General features: G+C 36.1%; 1 protein-coding gene across 3 annotated transcripts in view; it reads left to right on the forward strand.

The window, feature by feature from the left end:
* ARHGAP42 (Rho GTPase activating protein 42) overlaps positions 1 to 22840 on the forward strand; it is a 138177-nt gene that overhangs the window by 24178 nt on the left and 91159 nt on the right. For all 3 annotated transcript variants that reach the window (XM_056484960.1, XM_056484950.1, XM_056484942.1), the window contains exon 2: positions 6665 to 6760. In XM_056484960.1, the coding sequence (XP_056340935.1) occupies positions 6665 to 6760 (96 nt within the window). The remainder of the gene's footprint in view (positions 1 to 6664; positions 6761 to 22840) is intronic.

Consider the following 22840-nt stretch of genomic DNA (forward strand, 5'->3'; position numbering starts at 1 on the left):
TAGTCTCTACACTGTGCCAGCCTGTGTTTTGCCAAATTAAATTCTTCTGCAGAAGTTTGGATAAAATGTGGTTGCTCATAAGAGGAGAGGGGTTTTTTTCTTCCTTTTGTCTTCTTTTTTCTTAGGCAATCAGAAAAGTTAATATGATCCAGAAATTAACTCAGCTGAGAATAAAGAATAACAAGTGTGTGTAAATAATTTCATCAAATAGACTTCTAAAAATAGAAATACCATGGAAAATATTCCATGCAAAGGAAAGACTCCAATATTGAAAGCCACGAAACCAAAGACGTCAGTAAGTGCATCAGCTGACTAAACAGATCTTTTTGTCAGCATTTAGAAGGCATGTTAACGTGCACTGTAAATTGCTCTCTAACTATAGATGATCTGGACCTGTTATGGTGGTGATATTTTATTAAATTGGGATTACCTGTTCTGGCAGCAACCCCAGAATTCTTTTCATATGCAGTTGAAGGAATTAGTTGTATTACCGGCACATGTGCTGACATTCCTAGGCTCAGGATTGCTGATTTGTAAGACATTTTCAATTCTCCTTATTTGTGCAGACCTGCTACCATATATGTTATGAGTAGGAAGATTTTTCTAAATGTGATAATTACCTAAAACCATTGATAATCATTCATTTTTCTTTTTAAATTAGCAGTGAGCACTGAAGAGTAGAAAGGCAAAAATTGCGAAGAAAATGCGGAGAAGTGCCCTTCTCTGAATTAGGACCTACTACTGTGAAGCTGGAAGTTTTAATGAGAAAGCCCTTAAGCTAGGCAGAAATTTGAAATATAGTAGTGATATATGAAGTCTTGTATGATCACTGCTTTTAACTGCTTAATCATTCATATTGCCTAAATGTAATTGTACTGCCAGCTTCTGTGTTTACAGTCTATGGTGTGGAAAAAGATATCCCACTGTGACATGTTCTACTTACAATCAAATTGACTGTAGCAAACACAGAAGCTGTTGAAGTTCAGTGCTTCTCAGTGGGGTGTTCTTTTTCCTCCAGCTTATTTCTGGCTGTTGATATAGTTTGCATCCTTGAAGTTCATTCCCTCATAAAATAACAAAGCCAAGGAAGTTCCCTGTTCACTGTAGAAGAGCATATAATGAACTATTTAAGTTCTCACAAGCATTTTCCTGAATAAATAGTGTTTTACAGATTTGTATTTGTAATACTGAAAGACCTTTTTTCCACTTTTATGAATTTTTAAATGCTTCCTTGCTTCTGTCATTTTGTGTGGTAAGACCACTGCAAATCATGCTCATAGCTGCTATTTCACAATAATAATGTCTCTCATATAAAAACTAATTTTTCAAGTATTTAGATAACTTAGCCTGAATAATTGTTTATAGAATTGGAGTTGCTTAAGAAATAAATCAAGAAAATAAATCTATTTGTAAAGCAATTTAAAAATAACCATAATAATGACTCATTTTCAGGTGCTGAGGAAGAAGTCAATGAACTAGATAAATCTTTCTCTGCATTTTATCAAGTACTCTGGCAATACTGTTCAATTTCTACTGTGTTTATTAACATATTACAATGCCTCAATGCTAAGTTTTGCTGACTAGCTTGGGTTTTAATAAACTTGTATGTCAGTGCATGACCAAATGAGGTATCTCATCAAGCAGAGCACCACAATGCATCTATTCATATCTGATAGTGGACTCATACTGCCCCAAAGGTTTGAAACACCAAAGGTGACTGTACATGGTCTCCTTTCCAGTCTTCAGCTGTCCTGAAATTCAGCTGATGGAAGGATTGCCTCTAATATCCTGCTAGGTCAATCATCACCCTTTTGCTTCTGCTGTCTTTGAAGCCATAGAATAATAACTAGCTTTGTGTCAGATGGCCAGATATGTTGCTGTTACTGTATTAGCCAGAGTGTCTGTTGTTTGAAGTCCCATTTACTGCATTCCAGCTGGTGCTCAGGAGTTCATTTTGGCATGTTTAATCTTCTCACGAGGTTTCAACTGCTGTTTTTCTTTATTAACCCAGTGAATGATACCAAGCTTTCCCAGGATGATTGACATCAGTCAGGAAGAACATTGGTTATTGGAACTCCATTTGCTAATGAAGTCATCTTTGTAAGCAAACAAGTGGAAAGATTTTGGCTTTGATGTGTTTGCTGAGAACATTTTCTTGCAGGCTGTTGCTAGGGTCGGGGTATGAGTCTTCTGCAAGTGCTCCAAAGTTTCTGCTTTTGGAGATTGATTGATCCCTATCAAAAGTTTGGACTTTCTGCTGTTCTTCCAAATACCAGACTGGCAAAACCAAACAAATAACAACCTTCCTAGCCCAATAAAAAAAATTGTGCTTACCAACTTGTGGAAATCTTGTCAAGTATCCTTATCTGTAGGACTTTATCCTTGTTGTGACAGGCTGTGCCATGCCAAAGCATACACCTGTTTTTTTATCCTTTGGGAAACAGCATCTATCATTTCATCACACTGTTGCAAGGTATTATTCTCTCCTCCTCCTCAAGACTCTATATAAGAAATTATTTTATGATGTGTTCAAAAAATCCAGGACAAGAAAGTGGAAGAACAATTCTGGTGATACAAAGGGTTTGGATCATAGTTTTATCGTCCTATATTCAGCTGTAAGACCCTGATATCTAAAATAAGTCAATATATCACAATTCATATTACATACGTCTCTTTGGAAATTTCAAAGACAGTGAGTCTTAAATAAACCTGCCTTATAGAATAATCCAGAGGATTTTTTGTTTGTTTTTGTTTTTCAGTTTTTGTGTTTTTTTGAAAAAATATGTATTAAGTAGATTAATCAAATATATAAAACTTCAGGGAGAAGCGCAATAGACTAGTGCATTTCATGAGTTCTCAGAGACTTTCCTCAATGGATGATGACTTTTATTATTCTTCCGTTTGCATTATGATAGTGATGGTTGGTATTGTATGTACCATATGCAATACTGGTGTTATATTACTTTATTGTGGTTAAGCTTTGTTGTAGTTACCCTTTTGTTATTTCTGGTCACAGTGTGGTAACCTCTTTAGTACTTCCTTTGTCAGCTCCACAAAAAAAAAAAATCTTGTTGGTCAGTTGATGTGCTGCAACCCTGACTAAAACAGGTGACTCTGTCACAGTAATCTCCTTGCACTGGCAGTATGTAGTGTGTAGATGGCTACCCTTTACTATGTGCCTCACTGCAAAATGGAACTGAATCCTTCTTTGGAGTTGGGGAAAGCAAGGAACAAATAGTAGATGTGAGTACTCTCAGAAAATACATATTAACAGAGCTGCCCCTCTGGCAAATGGGGGTTATCAGGTTGCATTTTCACTCTTTTGCTAGCACCCAGAGAGATTACTTCATTTGAGTGCCTGCAGAAGAGCAGGGGCAGCGACAGTTATAAGCTCATTGACACTTTCAAGCAGCCATCCTTCCCAGATGATAGACTTGTACTGACAGTCAGTAAAGCTGGTGAGCTTTTTATAGTAACTTAGAAGATCAGTTGTCTCTGCTTGAAGGAAAATTTCTGCCCTGAGCTAAGTGAATGTCCTAGTTCACGTGGATTCAATGAAAAGAGGGACATGACTTTACAATGTATTTGCTCAATAAGAGCGACTGAATAACGCCACGAATTCTAAAAAGGTGATTTCTGTGGTGATTGCCTTCCTTCTAGAAACAGCAGTATGCATCGAGGACTCTCAGTGACATTAAGACTTCGGAATATAGGGATAAATGACATCTTGTAAAACTGGGAGAGGTCTCTGCTCTAACTGCTCTTATCAGTTTTTTTGTCCATTTACCTCTTCTTGTTTGGAGACAGATGTTCTTAAATAAGTTTTAATTCAGTTTTGAATCTTGGTATCTTGTAGAAAAGATAAGCTTACTGCACAGCTGCTCTTTTCTGTGACTAGGTTTATAATTTTATAATCATTTAAAGGGACGATGCTCTTAAGAAAGTGATAAATACAATCAAGTAGCACCCTTTGGTCCTATGTTGGTGATTCAACTGCAATGTCAGAGATTTAGAGAGTAACTCCTATTTCAACCTTTAGGAAGCTGTCCAAGTCAGCTGGAAATTTCTGTAGAATAATATTTTTTTATCTTTTCAGGTTAGATTAACTTTGTACAGAACTTGAAAATGAGTGTTAGAGGAAACATCTGACCTTGGAACTTCATTTTATTCTTTGCTACATTGAACAGCTTTAATCTTATTATGGTCCCGTCTAATACTCTCCAGGTATTAGGAAAGGCCTCATATAGAGGCAGATATCTCCAAGTGGTATCTTGCTGCTTGACTTTATCAAGTTATCTAATAAGCCCCTTAATTCTTCATAGCCACTATATCTGAGCTAGGTTAAATGTACCTCCTTCGGGTTCAAAATGTATAAGCTGTGTCTGATTTGCTGATTGGCATCATATATCAGTAATCCAGGGTATGAAATGGAGACTCCACCTTTGGTATTTTTAACATTTCTTTTCCTTTACTTTGACATTTGTTCCGCCAAACCCTGCATATGTGGGAGAATGATAGAGGAGAGCCGATGCTCCCTCATTTACTTTCACATTCACAGAGATGCTGTTCATCATGGGCAGTTATTAGATTTTCCAAAGGAAGTAAATCTGCATTCCTATTAGCAAGAGTTAAGTTTTACATTCCAGTGTGCTTGCAATATAGAAACTTTTTCATTCAGTTACTTTAAGGCCATGTAATTCCTTTTGGCATCAGTTGCTATGCAGCAATTTTGTAGAAGGGTTTGTGACTCAGTGTAGTAACCGCGTGACAGAGTCAATAATAAAACTGTGTTTCTTCGCTTTAAACTTAAAATGTATTGCTCTGAACGAATTCAGGTTTAGATCTTTCTAAAAAATATAGAACAATCATTTACTTAGCTATGAAAGATGCTGTATTTGCATAAAATGCAGTGCTTCATCTTATAAAGATTATTTTGTTTTCATCTATACAGCAGTAGGAAATACTTTTTGTTTAGCATTCAATTTGTTAGTACATTTAATAGTATAATCTTCATGTTCAGCACAGTAGGAAATGTACAGTAAAGATGCAATGAATCTGGGTACCATTCTTTACTGTTTTTAATGTGCTTTGTCAAAAAAATACAGAATTTGTTTACCCAGTTTTTACATCTTAGTTATTTATCAGATATGCATACAGAATTCCCTACTAATAGAAGAAAAAAAATGTGTTCATATCTGTATTGTCTAAAGATGATGGATCTCTTATTGGACTGATGTACTCGATAGCTATAAAAATACAAAAGGAACAGGTGTTGAGTAAATTCTGGGCAATGCAAAATCGAGGAAGGGATTCTCTTGCTTGATAGTAATTACCTTTAGTTAAGGTTTTTAAAAAGCAGTCATCTTATTTTGTGTATTTTTGTTTGGAATCTTTATTTCAGTCTTTCTTCAGTTCTTATTCAGGATAGTAGAATGGATCTTAATGTTGGAGATCACTCGAATTTAAATAATGATTTGTGTGTATGGGAGTTGTTTGTGTGTTGGTTTAGGATATTAGGCCAGTTTGTATATTGGTTTTATTCCTGCCTGGAAGAAGGTTAACCCTCTTAATTTTGTGTCCAGCATTGAGTGAATGAGTATTTTTGGCTTTATGATAACAGGGAGTAAAGAAATCACAGAATCACAAAATGACTGAGGTTGGAAGGGACCCATGGAAGTCATCTGGTCCAACCTCCTGACTCCAGCAGGGCCAGTTGCCCAGGACCATGTCCAGACGGCTTTCCACCATTCCCAAGGGTAGAGGCAGATATGTGATACTTTTGAAACAGAATTTGTCTTTGCTGTCGTTCATAACTTAACTTTATCATGAATTTTCCTTAGATTTAGCAGATGTCAGAATCTTAATTGTCAATTTTCCTAGCATCCAAATAGATTCCATAGATACAGCCTTCAGGACACAGAATATTATAGCTGCTTTTCTGGGCTCATCTGCTCTGGTGGTGTTTTTAAGTCTTGACCAAGTCCATTCATTATCACATTTATCTCTCCATTTGCCATCAGTGTTTCTAAAAAGAGAAAAGAACAGATTTATGCGCTTGATATTCTGTAATTTTTTAAATGTACAGTTATAATGAAATTCTGCACTATAAAGTTTGGATTGCTTTGTGAAATTCACTGAAAATAGTGCTCATAATCCATGGTTTGCCATGTTGATTGGCAAGCACTTGTGTTTTGTTGGTTTTTTTCTCTTCAATTTCTTTTTACAAAGGTTTTGCACTAAAACGTTTTACAGCGTGGTGTATGAGAATAATTAGAATGTAATTATTTTGATAATGGTAGTGAAAAAAACTGTAATGAGTTTTATTTTAATCTGCAAACTCATGTTGCAATATTTTAAAGACTACTTCCATATGCAATTTATCACTAGACAATAATTTCTTATTCTCAGTTCTTCAAGATATATAAAAGTTCTTAGTTGTCAATGTGATACATGTATAATGTTTGAAATCTTGCCTCAGCCTGTTTCATAGGTGTCTGAGATACCTCAGGTATTTGATTTTGACATGGTGATTATAAAATGAGTTTAATGTCCAAAAAGGATACTAGAAGGGAAACCTCATTAAAAAAACATACTTAATGCAGAAATGCATGATGCCTTGCTCCAGTGTAGTAATTCTGATTTGTGTTTTTTTCTTGAATTCTAGATTTATCCATGGCAGTACAAAAGTTTTCACAGTCTTTACAAGATTTTCAGTTTGAGTGTATTGGAGATGCTGAAACTGACGATGAAATTAATATTGGTAAGTACTCTCTTTGCCTTGCAGACAGTAGCATTTTTATAATTTCTTAGAGCATATTATCAGAAATACAAGTGGGGCAGTTCACAGTTCTTTTTCAATAGTTCATGTCACAAAAATAGAAAAATTTCAATAAATAGAGACGATCTAAGACTTTAAAAATAAATGTCAAAAAAATATGTCTTCATGGCATAGCTTGATTGTAGCAGATGTAGCAGAAAGTATTCAGTGGTACTTTTGTCTGCTGAGTCAACTGTGAATCCACTAAATTCTGCTGCTACTTTTATGTTCCAGTCAGTTTTCAGTGGGTTACTAAAAGGCATACAAGTTTTCTGTGATGTAACATCAGTCTGCAGAAACATACCTAAGTGCCTAGTAAGACATAGGAAGTATTTAAAGGCCTAAAAAGAGGAATATGTTCATTACAACTTGTGCATTCCTAAGTATGTGGTTGTCTTAACTTTTGCCAGTAAAATTTACTAGCTGCTTATTGTTCTGTCTGTACACATGCAGAAATCATGCATTTGCATAACTGAACAGCTCAACTTGTCTTGAATATAAGCTTCTTTAATGTCATCAAAATACTCTTCCCTCAGCAGGCTAATCCTGGAAATGTTTCCAGGGTTGAGAAATTCAGCCACTCTTTACTGCAAGGCATTGCTGCAGTTGTGAGGCTTTTACACAGTAGCATAGCAGCTGGAGTGCTTTAACCCCCACTGGTAAGAAATTTGGATTAAAATCCATCTTCAGAAAAGCTAAATTCAGTATCATAAGTCTTACATACCACATGGCCCCCATGTGTCTCCTAAAACATCTGAGAGGAAGTAAGATGGTTCTTAAAAGAGTAGTGGCTTCTAAAAATAAATAAATTGGCAGTACAAGAGGGAATGTAGGACTTGTTGGTATTTTTTAAGAAGTTCTATGTAATGCAGAGAGGAAACTCAGACTTCAGTCTTTTCTAAGTATATCTATTATTATGATCTATTTTCAAGTCTCCTCTTCATACAATTTTTTCTTTTCCTGACTGAGTCATTGGACAGAAGATCTGAACTGCTTGTTTTCTCTCACAAGGTTTGCCTCATCCTCACCCTGCAACATTGTGGTAGTCAGAAATCTGTCATCAAAGATGACTGGTATTTAGTCACAGTCTTCCACTAACTCCTGGCAGGGGGTGGGAAGGAAGGTTTAATTTCACTGACAATTAAAAGTGGGGGAGTGAAATCACTGAGCTGCTGCTACTCAGGTATAAAACTGCATGCATTCTTCAGGTGTGTCCAGCTTGGAAAGAGACATAGTGTGCACGTACTCTTTGGCATGCTACATATTATTTCTTGGCTGTTAAAATTATATTGTACATATATGTACCTAAACTAGATCTGCAGTATCTCAGCTATATGTCTTAGATTTGATCAATCACTTTTTTCAAGACATACTGTTTTGCACTTGGTCAATAACTTTTTTCAAGACACACAGTTTTGCATTTAAAATCAGGTGACTGAGAACAAAGACAACATTCATTTTACTTGTAACCTAAATGTAGCAGAGAAAAGACATTTTATTGTTTGGACATTAAATAGGCATTTAAAACTATTTGGGGAAAAAACACAGTTCATGAAGCTTGACAACTGATTTATTTCACTTGAAGCTTCAAAGAAGGGATTTCTAGCTTCTAAAGGACCAATTGCCTGATGGATTGTCATGTACATCAAAGAAACTTCTAAGAGTAAAAGGTAAACTGACAGGAATCAAATTCAAGTCTAACAGAGCTTGAATGATACTGTGTGCTTTTATAGGGTAAGGCTCAATTTTTGATCTCCCTAGAGCAGTGACCTAGAATTTATCCATATCTTTAACATGCCCCAACAAGATAGATGTTTGCTTATCATCAAAGACAGCTTTGTATAGATGAATCATTCTCTGTACCTCCTGCCTTCACCTCCTTTTTCTAAAAATACCTACAACTGTGCAGGCCAGTGAGAAGTTCTACTTCAGTCTGCAGTGATATTCTGACTTGATAAGATTTGTAAAGCCCTACCATATGCATAGGGGCTTATTGTAAGGACTACATTTCTATTTCAAGCTTAGCATTGAAAATCTATCCTAATACAACTTAGCACTGGGAATTCACCTCTGAACAAAACTTCTTCTGTCAGGATGTGAGTATTTAAAAAAAGAGATTCAGATTCTTTCAGCATTAAATATAAGTGATTCAATTTTTTTTATTTTTTTTCCTTACCAGTAAAAATATTTGCAATTGAGTTGATAGCTCTATTAACATATTTTGAGGCAATACTAGAGCTGAGGGGTCTTTCTTTAGTAACTAAGCAGAACTTTTTTTTTTTCTTGGTTTTTTTTTTCCAGTCTGAAATCTAATAAGAGCAGTTTTATTTGCATTTCCTGTGTATTTTCAGTTGCTCTTTTAATATAACTTATCTATTCCAATAATCCCATTACATAAAACATGTAAGAAGTAATTTTAGTTAAGCTTCGTGACACACTCCACATAAACAGAATTATGGTGGTGTTCTTCATACTTAATTTAATTCATCTCTTATTTAATCCAGTGCTTTATTTGTTTGAGTTGGTTTATTGTTTTTTTTAAATTCCTGTCTTTGGTTTCTTATTTTGATGATGTCTAATCTTTTATTTGCAAGAATTTAACTCTTGTGCAGAAGAACTGTTCTTCTTTGACAAAAAGAGGTCTTTTTTGTGTCTGTGGCTGTACAATGCATTTTAGGTAGTTTTTTCATGTTGCTGCAAGTTAGCCAGATTTATCTTCATATATATCTTTCAGATATACCAAGCCTAGTTTAGAGTCATTTTATGCATGAGTTTTAAGGAACTTGTCTGACTTTCTTGGATAAGCAGACTGCCTTGTAATCCTCACATTATCTACAGCTCTTATGTTTTTGGTTGGTTTTTTAACTGTGAACATCAAAGGATTCAAGCTATAAAAACCTTTTCATTTTTAATCTTTTTGCCAGCAAATTCAGTTTGGGAAACAGTGGTCCCCATATTTACTAGTTTCTCTCATTAAAAAATAAAACAAGCTAGCAACAATTGCTGGTTTTGTCTCTTCCTCTGGTTTGGAATGCTTGTGGAAGCATGTGATCTGCAGCAATGCATGGGCTGTACTGTTTGATGGCAGAACATGGTTTTTAGCTCCAGTTGCATGTGATTCAGCAAAGCTATAATTGGGTTTTTTTTGTGCAACAGAAAATTTTGCTGAAGATGACATTTTCAATGCAAAAATAACAAGATGAGTGACAGAGAATTAATAATACTGAAAAGGTTTGATGTAACTTGCCCTTATTCTGGGAAGAGGGTGTTGCTTTCCTAATCTAACATCTGTTTTCCTCCACTTGATAACACTTTGCCATTTGCTTTTTAGACATATCAGCCTGCTCTCAGCCCTCTTTGTAAATATTTTGCACAAAAATTAAATACTTAAGATTGACTGTAAAGGAGGTCAGTCATTTATCTTGCCCAGAGTTTTGTATAAAATAGATGCATGATTTTTACATGCTTCAAACCTTATAGGAAACATAGAACTTTATATGGATAGGACAGATGCAAAAACTATGTTTTTAATGATCACATGTCTTTTACCTGAGTATACACTGCAGGCATAAATTTTGCAAGGAGAAGGTTTGCCCAGCTCCTCCTAGTATTATCCAACTTGTGTCACCTGGATCTCTCCCTAGGAATATCCCTGTTTTGGTCCTCTTTTATTCTGTTTTTGTTATCTGGTTTATGGCTGCTAGAGATTAAAATAATAAACATCATTAACTCAATGGGATTCTTTCTTATGCCTTTAACAAGTTTTTGTCTGTTTTGTATTATGGCTAATTATGTATCAGTGAGTTCTAATATCTGCAGTATAAGACCATGCTCTCCAGAATAAAAAAAAAAAAAAAAAAAAAAAAAAAAAAAAAAAAAAAAAAAAAAAAAAAAAAAAAAAAAGACAAATAAATACATTCTGATATTCTGGCATTTTGATATTTTAGTATCTGTGTTTTATAAGCAAGTACTGTTCACACATGTTAATGTGTGAAAAGTGTATGTCCTTTCACTCCATGACTGCTGGTTTTGAAGTTCGGGATTTTCTTCCCCTAAAAGAGTTATATTGTGACAGATGTTTCAGGTGGCATCAGATGCTTGATTTAAGAATGTAATAGGATTATGATGACTTATACAATCATTATTAATTGAGCCACAAGGAATAGGTCAAAAGTTCTAAAATGTGGTATCTTTTCTTGTGAAGACTGAATTCTTCTCTTGCCACTAGCAGATGGGGCTCGTGATCTTTGCTGACTCACAACCTCGTCGTTCATGGGATTATTAAATTGCTTGCAACTAACCATCTACAGAACTGTTAGCTCATACCTGGCAGTTCTATTGTTTACAGCAGTTAGTTTCAAGCTGAACTTTGAAAAATCGACTCAAATGTACTGGAGAGAAAGAACTAAAAACCAAAGAAAGAAATGCAGTGTGCTAATAGTAGTTGTTTGTTAGAGTCCACTGCTGTGTTTTGCTTCTTGTTTTAGTTCAGCAGTGAAGCCAGAAGATCTGTTGTCTTTTTATCTTGTACTGGGCATCCACATGCACAATGCTTTTCAGTTAGCATTTGCCCTACCCTCTTGGAGAGCTTGTCAGAGGACAAGCATCCTGTAATTCAAAGCAGCAAATAAATCTCTACTGAAAAATTTTTATATTAAACTGCACCCAAAAAAGGGAAAAAATAATGACATTTCCTTTCTCCCTCATCTTTTGTAACAGTGTAAACGTTTAATTGACTTTAAGAGGTACCTAATTCCATTTTTAATGATACATGCTGTGGATGCAATGCTGTACTCAAATAAATGAGTTGAAAACAACAACAGAAGAAGCATAGGAGCTTTACACAAGCCTGCAGTGTGTAGAGAGAAATCTTGACAATCAGCCTATAGATTTGGCAGTCTCCTGGTTAGGACACTGCTTTTGGAGTCTCATCAGGAATCTGAGAAGGTAGATGTCAGGTTACTCATCATGTCAAGGCACTTTTGCTTGTGGTGTGTAATGGCTTCATGAATTTGCTTGGCTCTTCCTTAATTATTTATTAAATGCAGTCAAGCCACCTACAGTCTGAATCACTTAGATATCTTACAGGTCATCTCCTTAATTACTTGAGGTTAAGCTTTCATGTTCAAGAAAGTTCTTTTTTGGGGTTAATATTCGACTTACTTTGCATTGAATTCCTATTTGTAAACAGGCTTCCGAGTGGAATTACCAAATTCCAAATAAGCCTAGAATTACTTTCAGCATCTCAGGTGTGCTACTGCCTTATCCAAAGCAAAGAAAGAACAGGATCTCACCACCACCTTGAGGGCAGAGTTCTGGGGGTGGATTTTTTTAGTGTAGGCATCATCCCATCAGCTTTTCTACTGCTTGAGTTTGTTGACCTTGTGGAGCACATTAGAGAAAAGTGTATTTACAAAAGGTGGTTTTATTTTAGATGGGTGGGGAAGGGTTGAGTCCTGAATTTGACTAGAAAGCTATTTACAATGGAGACTGAATTTGAATGGAAAGATTGCCTGCTGTTTTTTCACAGTAATTACCTGCTTAGATTTGCCAGCTCTTTTTCCTCCAGCTGAAAGAATGAATTTTAAGATTTAGCTTTTTAGATTACTTTCAAAGTAATTTTGCTTAAGGTACTTGTAAGATCACAGGACAGGGTTCTTTGGTACTTGTGTAAGATTATTTTTATCTACAGAAGTTCAATGGTAACAATTTATGGGAGGAACTCAGCACAATCAGGGTGTGAAGTCCCTAAAGTATTTGTTTCAAATCTGTTGATTCTGTTCCTAACTTTATTTTTTTTTAATCCCTGTTGCATATTTGACAATTTAAGGCCACCTGTTTCTGGAACTCTATTATAGTTTCTTGACTTCAAGAAATGAATCATTCTATGCTAGTGCTCAAATCCTGTCAAGGCTTCAAAACAACATCTGCCCCAGAAAGTGAATGTTGGCATTCTGTTGGTTGAACACAGAGCTCTTGTCCTTGCTTTGGAAGGGCAAATGAGGCTGACAAATCAGGAAACAAAAAAATGGTGCAGTATATTTTTATCTGTTCAGAAGGAAAAGGTAAAATAAGATCAGCAACACAGTCCTTGTTGTTTCTTTTTCTCTTGGATACTCATCAGAAGGTTGCTGGAATTTGCATGCTTCATTCTCTGTTGACCTTAAGATGAGTATTCAAATGAAAAAACTGAATTGGAGTGGCTGATGCAGTTTCTGCCATTTCTGTTTGTCCTACTCTTCTTCAGTGTCAGGAGTGGCTGACAGTAGGAGCTCTCCTGAGTCCCCGTAGTTTGCATCCTGGTGTACTAACAGAAGCTAAAATTCATGTTAGTTCATTTTACTGTATTGGACTGCAGACTGTGGTGTCTCAGATACTGCTTGCCTTGGAGCTCCAGAAAGAGTTTGAGGGAGGCAATGGGCAGCAACAGATTTGTTGTCCTGATGCATTCTCTTAAAGAGTTGAGTCAAAATTTGATCTGAACAGCTGAGTAGGTGAATGGACAAGTCCATGCCACTCACAGAAGTAGCTTTTGTGTCTCTCACTGATATTTTGATCTTCTGGATTCTCAAAGGTGTATCCTTATTCCATGCCTTCAACATATGTCTTTTCCTCTCCTTTGCCACTTTATTATTTCTGGATTTGGACATCCCAGTAGAAGTATGAATGCATGTGGGGAGACAATCTGAGGACTAGAGTGTTGCTTTATAGAGTTTTGAAAATAATGAGTATGTACTGTTGATGCATATAATACACTTTTAGTAAAATGGCATAACATTTTAGAGTTGTCAGGCTAGCATACCTTTTGAAAAATAGGATCTCATTTTCAAAAACAGATAGCAGTTTGATCAACTCTGCTTTGGCATATTCATCTTCAGGTCTGAGCAAGTAAGGGAAAGGATTTGTGCTTTCTGGAATCAAAATGCTTAGTAGAGTTTAGAGTTTTAAGCAAGGGAACTTTTTGATCCCTTTGTAGGCAAATTCAATTAAGCAATTATGGCAAACCTAACATCTGTTGAAGTATTTGGTGATGTTTTTTTCTGAACTCTTCCACTATTCAAGCAATAAATGCACAAAAATTTAAAAATCAGAAAAACAGTATTAATGATTCTCAGTTGCATTCTGAATATATTGCTTTTGCATTTACTTCCTCTATTTCAGCACTCATAAAGAGCCACACACAAATAAGGTTTATACAGCTGGGAAGATTAAAATATCAGGGCTTTTTCCTTCACTTAGAGTATGGATGGGCCTCTGAAGAATTGGGTATTGGCAAGCCTGAAATGTAGTCATAATTACTTCTAATTCCTTTGTTTATAGAATGCTATGATTGAATATTACTTTTGCAGTTTAACCTTATTGCAAACAATGTTGTACATTGCTCAGTGGTTGTTTCCTATGCTATGTTGTTATTTAGCTGTTCAAAAAGTTTGAGCTTGAAGCAGCAATTCTTATCTTAGAACAAAAGATTTGTAATCAGTACCTTTATATAACAACTCTTTCTAGTGGGATGGGAGAGAGAGAGATTGTAATCTGATTGCATCAGAATCCATCTTTGAATTTAATTGTTTCTGAATATTCTATAGTTTTTTGAGCTCTTCTTCCTCTGACATGTGATAGGTTATCAGTCAACTCTGGCAAAGCCAGATCTGTTCAAGTCAAAGGTTAATGGTCTGTTTAGTTGTGGTAAAGATTAATTGAATTAAATGAACTTCCATGGTATGCTGTTAGTTTTCAATGGGGGCCAGTTCAAGCTGCTATTTTTTTCAAAGTAGGTCTCTAGCAGTGCTTTAAGATCACTTTGTACCTGTTAGAATTTGATATATTGAATACTGTTCCCCATGCCCTGCTGAGTTCTGCAGCTGTGGAGCTCTGCCCACTGCTTTGCCTGTGGCTCCATCAGGTGAAAAGAGAGCTTGGTTTCACTTTGACATGATAATTTAAACCCCCATTTTGTAATGTGGCATAGAGGTGCAGCATTTCTTAATGATCACTTATCTAAACCCTTATCTCTTTATTCTGTGAGAACATGGCAGAAATGGTGTATTTGCTGTGACTCGTCCCAAAAGCCTCTACCCCTTCACAGAGCTGTAGAAGAAAGGGGAGAGACAATAAAAGAGTTAGTCATTTGTAGACTGTTTTGATATAGTGCCCTGTGCAAGCACATGACTGCTTGAGAGATTCTTCTCATGTTCCTAAGAAAATGGAAGAAATTATTTAGATGATTTAAAATGTTTTTACTGGCACACCAAGATGCCGTGTTTCAGGAGAGGTGCTGTAGACTAGTAGAGTTTACAATGAGCTTTTTCTACCACATCTCTGCCATGTTGAAGAATTCATGCTACAGAAGATAGTAAATTTTCCAAATTGAATGATGTATTTTCAAAATCTGTACTATTTCTGTAAATAGAGTAGTACAGTAGCTCAGGGTAGATACGCAGCTGTATTTTTAATAAAGTGTTAAAAGTGTAATGGTGGTAGTGGAATTATTCTTTGGTGTGGGTTTGTTTTTGTTTTGTTTTTACTACCATGCTGTGGGTTAGACAGCCATTAGAAACTTTGAAAAAAATTCAGGACTCTCTGAAGTGTTTTGCCCTTGCTTGATCTATTTAGAGTTTTCTACTTGTGTTTGCTTTGTGGGGTTCTGCAATTCACTAATATTAAATCAAGTAATCGGATTTATTTAAAATGTGTAACATTGCAAGTCTTCAGGTGATCTCTCCATTTATTGTTTTGACAAGTGCTGACAGTAAATCTGGGAATTCCAGATAACCTGAACTTTCTTGCAAGTCTTCTTAGTTTGTATATAAACATGTAGCTTTCTGTATAGACCTCAGTTGAAAAGTAGTGGAGTGGAAAGTGTAAATGTATTGGCTCAAAGAATTGTTTTAACTTTTGTACAAGGCTTGTACTTGTATGTTTAAACATTTGTGACATGATAGCTACTTTTTATAGCAAAGAATTCTCAAATATAATACTGTTTGTAACTGGATTTAGACGGTTACCCTGACAGAGGTTTGTTTCTGTGATGGGGAAAGGATTTTTTACTTCTAATAGCAGCCTCACTTTACACTTTACACCAGAAAAAATCTTCAGAAAATACCTTGCTATATTTGCTCATTAAGTTCTGCAAAGTGAAAATACTCTTGAGTTAAAGTTGCCTTATATAGTATGCACATGTTGTACTGTCCTGCCAACACATCTTGCAGAGCTTTGGGCTTCAATGAAGCTCAGATCTTACTTTGGTGCCTTTTGTGGTTGTTATATTGACCTGCAGTGTGAGGCACACGTGTGATGCTCAGGCAGCAGGTTCCATTCTTACTGTGGAATCGCTGGCCTCTTCTGCTAGTTTGTGTCACCTTTATAGTGTGACAAAACCCAAATGCTTGTGCCTGGTATATGGCCTGCAATTGAAGGGCTTTGAAGTTTTGTGGGGAACATTGCCTGGGAACATAGAGGGATCAAATGCTATAAACCAGGGGAGGTCAAATGGGGAGACTGTTGCTGAATATCTGATAGTTTCATTGTTGGTTTTGTTTTCATAGGGAATTTGCAGTACTTACTACCATCTCTCTGTCCTAATACCAGGAAAAGCCAAAATGCTCCTAAATATGATGTAGAGAAGAAATAACCAGTGAATTTACTTTTGAGTTTACAATGCCTTAACTCAAATGTAATAAAGAGCTGCCTTGAGGTTTCTTTACTTTTAGTTACATGTATTTGAGTAGCTGTGCCCTGATGAAATTCTATGCTTGCCAGCATGTAGTGAAACATTTGATCATATTTGGTGAACAATACATAGACCTTGAAGCATAAATTTGTCATTTTTCTTAATTTTCTTAATTTTTTTTATTAATTTGTGCGATTTCTTTTCAGAAGCTTTAAAACAGGCATTTTCATCTCTTTGCTGTTCTCATACTTTTTCTTCCTGATCTGTAATTAACTTTTTGGCAAATCTGTATTTCCTTATGTGAGGTAGCACACTTATTTTCAGTAGTTAAAAAAATTTGGCAAATACCTTTCCTCACAGTTCAAGGAGGGAATTGCCACAGGAAATAAAGTTACCACTGAAACTTGTGCTCCCCAGGAGATGCTTCAAAATCTGAAAGATCAGGATAGTATTCGATAAAAAAAGCATTGGATTAAGCCCTTCCTGACTAATTATGGAGCAGATAGTAAGAATATTTGTTTTTTGAGTCTGAAATAGCTTCACATGGTCTGCTTCATTCGTAGGAATGTCTTGATGCTGTCACAAGGACAGTACAGACCAGACAGGGTTTTCTGTACCTTGTTGTGCCTTGCCATGATGGAAGTCTTCAAGGAAATTTGAAGTCATTTGTACTGTAAATTTAAACCACTGTCTTCTGGCAGAAATCATTGTCACTTTGAGAGTGTATTTCCACTTGTATGTTGATGTAATATTTAAACCTCTACACTTGAATTTTTGTTTCTTTCTATGTGTTTTACTACTGGAAGTGCATTTTATTGTATTATAGGAAGGACCAAATAGCTTTTATTACTGTTCTTTTGGAGACTGTGGTAAATGTAAACACAGACAACAGGAATGCATAAGGTCCTTATTACAGATCCATAAAACCTGATACCTAGATTAGGAAGGTAAGAGAAACCAAATGGAGAGGATAAGGAGCACATACAATAATCATTTTCCAAATTTAAAATGGGACTGAAACCCCATGAAGAAATATAATTATCTTGATATTCTAACTTCTTTTTTTGCAATGGAATCTTCTAACATAATTCATCTCTGGACACTAATACTCAAAGGGTATTTGACATGCTGCAAGCTTGCAAACTGGAATTTACATAAATACCTGACTGATAATATATTAAATCTTAACAAAAGAAAGCAGTTGCTGCATTTCCTCTATTATCTTGGGAATGATACTCAGAAGGGGACAAAATAACTGAAATAAACATTGATTTCAAATTCTGTACTCCTCTCCTATTTTGTCATCTTTTCTGCTTTCCCAGTAAATATTACTTACGGTACAGAGCTCAGTCTTCCAAGCTGAAGTTTCTCCAAAAATATTGCCATTTGGAAAGTGAGGGAACACGACCCAGGGTAGAAATAGCAGAAGAAATAACAGTAGGTAAAGAAAATAGAAAACCTGAGCAATAGTTGGGAAGACTTATCAGACTTGTCTTCTTGTCCAAATATAGCTTTTCTGAAAATATGTTTTAAAAATAAAACTAACAGCTGTTTTCTGTAGGAAAATGTTGCAGTCATCTTGCACTGCTGTTCTTTAAATTATGTTACAAAGGTGCTTCAGCCCAGTCAGCATTAGTTATAAAATGCTTTGACACCAATACTCTGCTTAAAGTACAAGGACATTTGACATTTTTCACAATTTACATAAATTATTCATTATTTCTGTTTATAGATTAAGGTGTTGATCCTTCAGTTTGTTCCTATTGGGCTCAACTGTAATTCCCTTTAAAGCTCTAGGTAATTGTATACTTTTATGTTTTATAGGCTTAATTCAGTAGAAAAAATAGGAGGAAAAAAGGATAATTAACAAATCAGTCCAGGTCGTGAGAGTGGTAAGGGAAATCTCAGTTGGATAAAATAAGGCTCCATTTGAGTTAATTGCCAACATATTGAAAGACTGAGATAATGACAGGCTTTGGGAGTCTTTTTTTCAAGACAGTCCTCCTCTGCATTTTGTAATGTGAAAACTTGCCATAATGGTGAAATTTTGAGACGTCCCATTTAGTTACCTACTGATAGACATTACGGATCCTTTGTGGCTTTAATGACATTCACAACCCTTGTTAAATAGAAATTACTGAGAAAGCAGATGATTGTCTCTTCATGCCTGTCAGTGTTAATCTGAAATGTTTGCTTTTTCTGTCTTCTGTGGCTACTCTTGTCCTACCCACTGTAGCTCCCCATCACCACCTCCTCACATATTTTTTTCAATATGTATTAAAGCCATAGAAAGAAGAATGGAAATTCTGTTTGTTGTTGTGATTTGTTGAAAAATTGCTTGTTGTGGCTGCAGTCTATGCTAATCATTAAAAGCTCTCGAAATACAACTGTGAATAACCAGCTATTTAATAATATATTTATTTTAATTTTAGATTTGGAAAAGAAAGTCTCTTCTCCCAGCCTTCATGGATCGTACATTAGTTCTGCTTTCTCACCGCAGTCTAGTAAACAAGTGTTAATTCTTAAAAAATTTCCTTATGCTCCACTGGTCTATGTTGAATTCTTGATATATAATTTACAGGGAAAAACTCCCTTCTAGACTTCAGCTGAAGTTCATGCTCAAGCATGAATCTGGGCCTGCTAAAGCAAGTCTGTGCTAGGTATGACCAGTTCTGGAGAATATTCTTGACTGACCTTCCTGCCAAAGAGTAGTGGGAGCAATGTACAGCACAGTCCTGGCAGTTCCTCAGTCAGATTAGGAAGGCATAAGGAAGTCTCTGAAGTCTTGCTCATTTTGCCTTTCATACAGCAAGGTGTCATAAGAACATGTGACATATATCTGTATTATTTTTCTGTGCTGGCATTCACATACCTGAAGATAGTGGTGGTATCTGCTTATAATGTTATAAAATCTTGTGTGCTTTAGAGTATGTAAAATTGTCTGTGCATTGTTTAAGACTGAATGTATAAGTGGAAATTAAAGCAATAGTTCACAGAAAAGAACATTTAGTTGTATTGTCTTCCATAGTAGTTTTTAACTTCTGTCTTGGGTTGAACATTACCTTCCAAACTTGGCATTATGCCTTTCAGTTCAGTATTGGTCATGCAAAACTATTACATACAGTCTATCTACCTTTTCTCATTAAATGTAGATGATGTCATATCTATTGTGTGTGACATTTAGTAGTACAGTGTAACACTGTTCTCTTAAATATTAAGCAAAGGTTGATAGGGTAGCTTCAGTCATTTCCACAGACATATTTTAAGGTCATACATTCTCTACATAAGTATATAGCAAAATCTTCATAAGATTTATTATGTCCATTTTTTCCTATAAGCTACTAAGTTGATTTCCATGCAGTAAACCAGATTTGTAGTGTGTAATTCTATAAATTCACATAAATTATTTTTTATCCTTTTTTACTTCTCCCTCATTCACTCAAGTCTACATCAAACTTCTGTGCCTTTTTAATTATGTGAGTGTAGTTCTTTGTGGAGCTGTACCATTTGTTTGAAACTAGGAATTTTGGAAAAAAAAGGAGATTGTTGATCTACACCATTAATGTTTAAGCTGTTGCTACTGTTAGTCTGTTTCTTTATGAAACAAATGAATTAAAAGACTTTTCAATTAAAAGTAAAGAGAGTACCTTTTTTTTTTTTTTTTTTAGTAAATAAAATAATGGGAGCCCTTTCTTCTGAGCAAGGGAAATTTGCAGCACATTGTTACTGAGTTGTGAGCACTCTAGAGAGAGCAGCTGGCAACCTGTTGTGGTTGTGATGAATGAGACCACAAGTGTACATCTGGGTACACATTCAATTGTTTTTGCTTCTTGGGCATTGCTTTTCACAGGCATCACATCTAGCATGATACTAAATGTATCTTACAAACCTTTGGAGCAGCCCTTAAATAAAAAGCAGACTGTAAAACTGTTGGGATTTTTAAGTTAATATTGCCTAATGACATAGAATAAAATATTGAGTCAGCATTCATTTTTCTTTAAATGGTCCACCAATGACATAATTCTTTATGAAAAGAACTGAAAATATCTTTTTATTTAATATGGTAGGCTGCGTATGTACTTCATATTATTGGTGTGTTTTCAGAATTTATTTCTTATCAGCACATTCCCATGACATTTCCTCTTGCAAAATACTTGACTCTTCTTCCTCCCACCCCCTTTTTTGTTTATAAAGTTCACTTTAATTCTTCTGTGTCTATTCTGATTAAAAAGAAGTGGATTTAGAAAAATGTTGTGGCATTACTAAGAAAAGATTTTGAAGCTGGTGTGTAATGCCTGAGTGTCCTGACAGACAGTGGGCTGCATCTGACACATCTGATTTCTAAATCTTCTGGTTTTCAACTACACAGAAGCACCTCAACTTATTATTGTTGAAATGTCTGTTTGTTTCCTATTGAGAGCTGTGAATCTAGAGTTAGATGAGTGTACCTGTGCCCAGGGTTTGTGCTGAGATCCTGATGAGGGTGCTAGTTGAGGAAGGGAAGGACACCCCTGCCCAGATCTCCAAGGTGCCCAGTGCCCTGAGAGTGAATTGCCGCATCCTCTTGGTGACCACTGCTCTCAGCATCTCTCTCTGCCCAGCCCCAAACTGAGGTGAGGCAGAGCTGTGGCCTTTCAGCAGCCAGAGGGCTCTGTGGGAGAAGGGGGAAGAAAGAAGGACAAAGGGTACACTAGGAAAAGAGGAGCAAGGGCTCTCTTTCCTTCCCTTCCCCCCTCCCACTAAAGCTTCCATCACAGGCAAAGTTCTCTAGGGACAGACCCTGGCTTTTAATGAGGCCACACTGAGCAGGGGTTGGATGGGAACAAGGATGTAATAACATGAAAGATCAGTACTGCAGTACTCAGGGCTATTGTAGGAGAGCTGGTGTGGATAAATCCTTCCTCGATGTATATGATGGCATTGCAAGGACAGAAGAACCATTGGGGTCACCAGAGATGTCCCTGTTGCAGAACTCTGTGTGCAGGGTGTGCATCCTTCACAATGCTCCAAATAACACAATGCACATGTTCTCTCTCTGCACCTCCTGAGCTGGGAGACATCCCATGGCTGGATGTAGGGATGGATTTGAATGTTGAGCTGTGAGCATCAGAGGTGTTGTCAGTTTTGATGTGAAGGTGGCTCTGCAAAGTCTCATAAGATCAGGGGAATGGTTTGATTTAGTTCTGCTGAAGAGTGTAGGTTCTTGACCTTTGTAATTCCTCCAAAGGTGAGCCAATGGGAAGGAAAAGATGGAGACAGTGTCTCAGTCTTTAGCTGAGGCATTGTACAGGTGACAGACTAGTACCTTTACACTAGTGTTAAATATTGAGGAAAATCTTGATTTCCACACTTAGAGAATTTTATATGCTTTTTTCCTGTTGCTGACCTGAATTTATTTAAACCCTAAGCAAAATGTTTCGACTTTGAAACTGAAAAACTCTTTGCTTCTGCCTTGAAATTCAAAAGATAAATTAAAAGCTTCTCATACAGGTTTTGAGTTTTGGTTTCTTTTACCCTCCCCTTCATCCTCCCTCACCCCCCACTCCTCCACATCCTCATAGTTTAGCCATGTCTGTCTGGCTAATTGTTTATTTAGGATTTAGCATTTCATGTTGGGTACTTAGATATTCATGAGTGTAATGCTCTACAGATTCCTAGTCAGGTATAACCAATCAGTTAATGATCTTATTTCTTTACCTGTTTGACCTTTTTTTTTTAATGGGATATTATGAGCTGACTAAGACCTTGAGTTAAGTCAGTGAATATCAATCTGAAATTCTTGATTTCAACGCAACTGGCAAAATTTTCTGGTACTTGTGTTCTCAGGGGAAAGTACTGAAGGAAAATACTCAAGGCCCAAGCAGATGGACGTTTAGCTTCCCAGGTGTATTTGGACTAAACCAAGAACTCATAATGGGAAGAAAAGAATTTGTCAGCAAACAATGACTTAGAGGTCAAGATATATAAGCATAACACCATAGTTGCAAAAAAAAAAAAAAATTAGCTATGTAATTTCTTGCAGAAGAAATTGCAACAAACAGCAAAGTCTTTTTCAACTGTAAAAGTTAACAAAGAGAAAGGAGAATTGAAGGGTGACCTCTGCAAGGTCCAGATGGTATAAAGGATAGAAATTTTTTGGGAATGGTCTAAAAACTAAGTAGCAGTTCATGAATGCAGACAAGGCAGTTAAGGAAAGCCAGATACTAATTCCTTTTAAAGGATCTGTTCCAGTACTTTCTAGAAAATGTGCTTATTTCCTTAAATCTTTTAGAGAGGTTGCGAAGGGATAAAGCCGTCTTATTGGAGACTGACACAAAAAACATTTAAGAAGATGAAAAAATAACTAAGAGGCC

The sequence above is a fragment of the Oenanthe melanoleuca genome, chromosome 1 (genome assembly GCF_029582105.1).
Source record: "Oenanthe melanoleuca isolate GR-GAL-2019-014 chromosome 1, OMel1.0, whole genome shotgun sequence".
NCBI lineage: Eukaryota > Metazoa > Chordata > Aves > Passeriformes > Muscicapidae > Oenanthe > Oenanthe melanoleuca.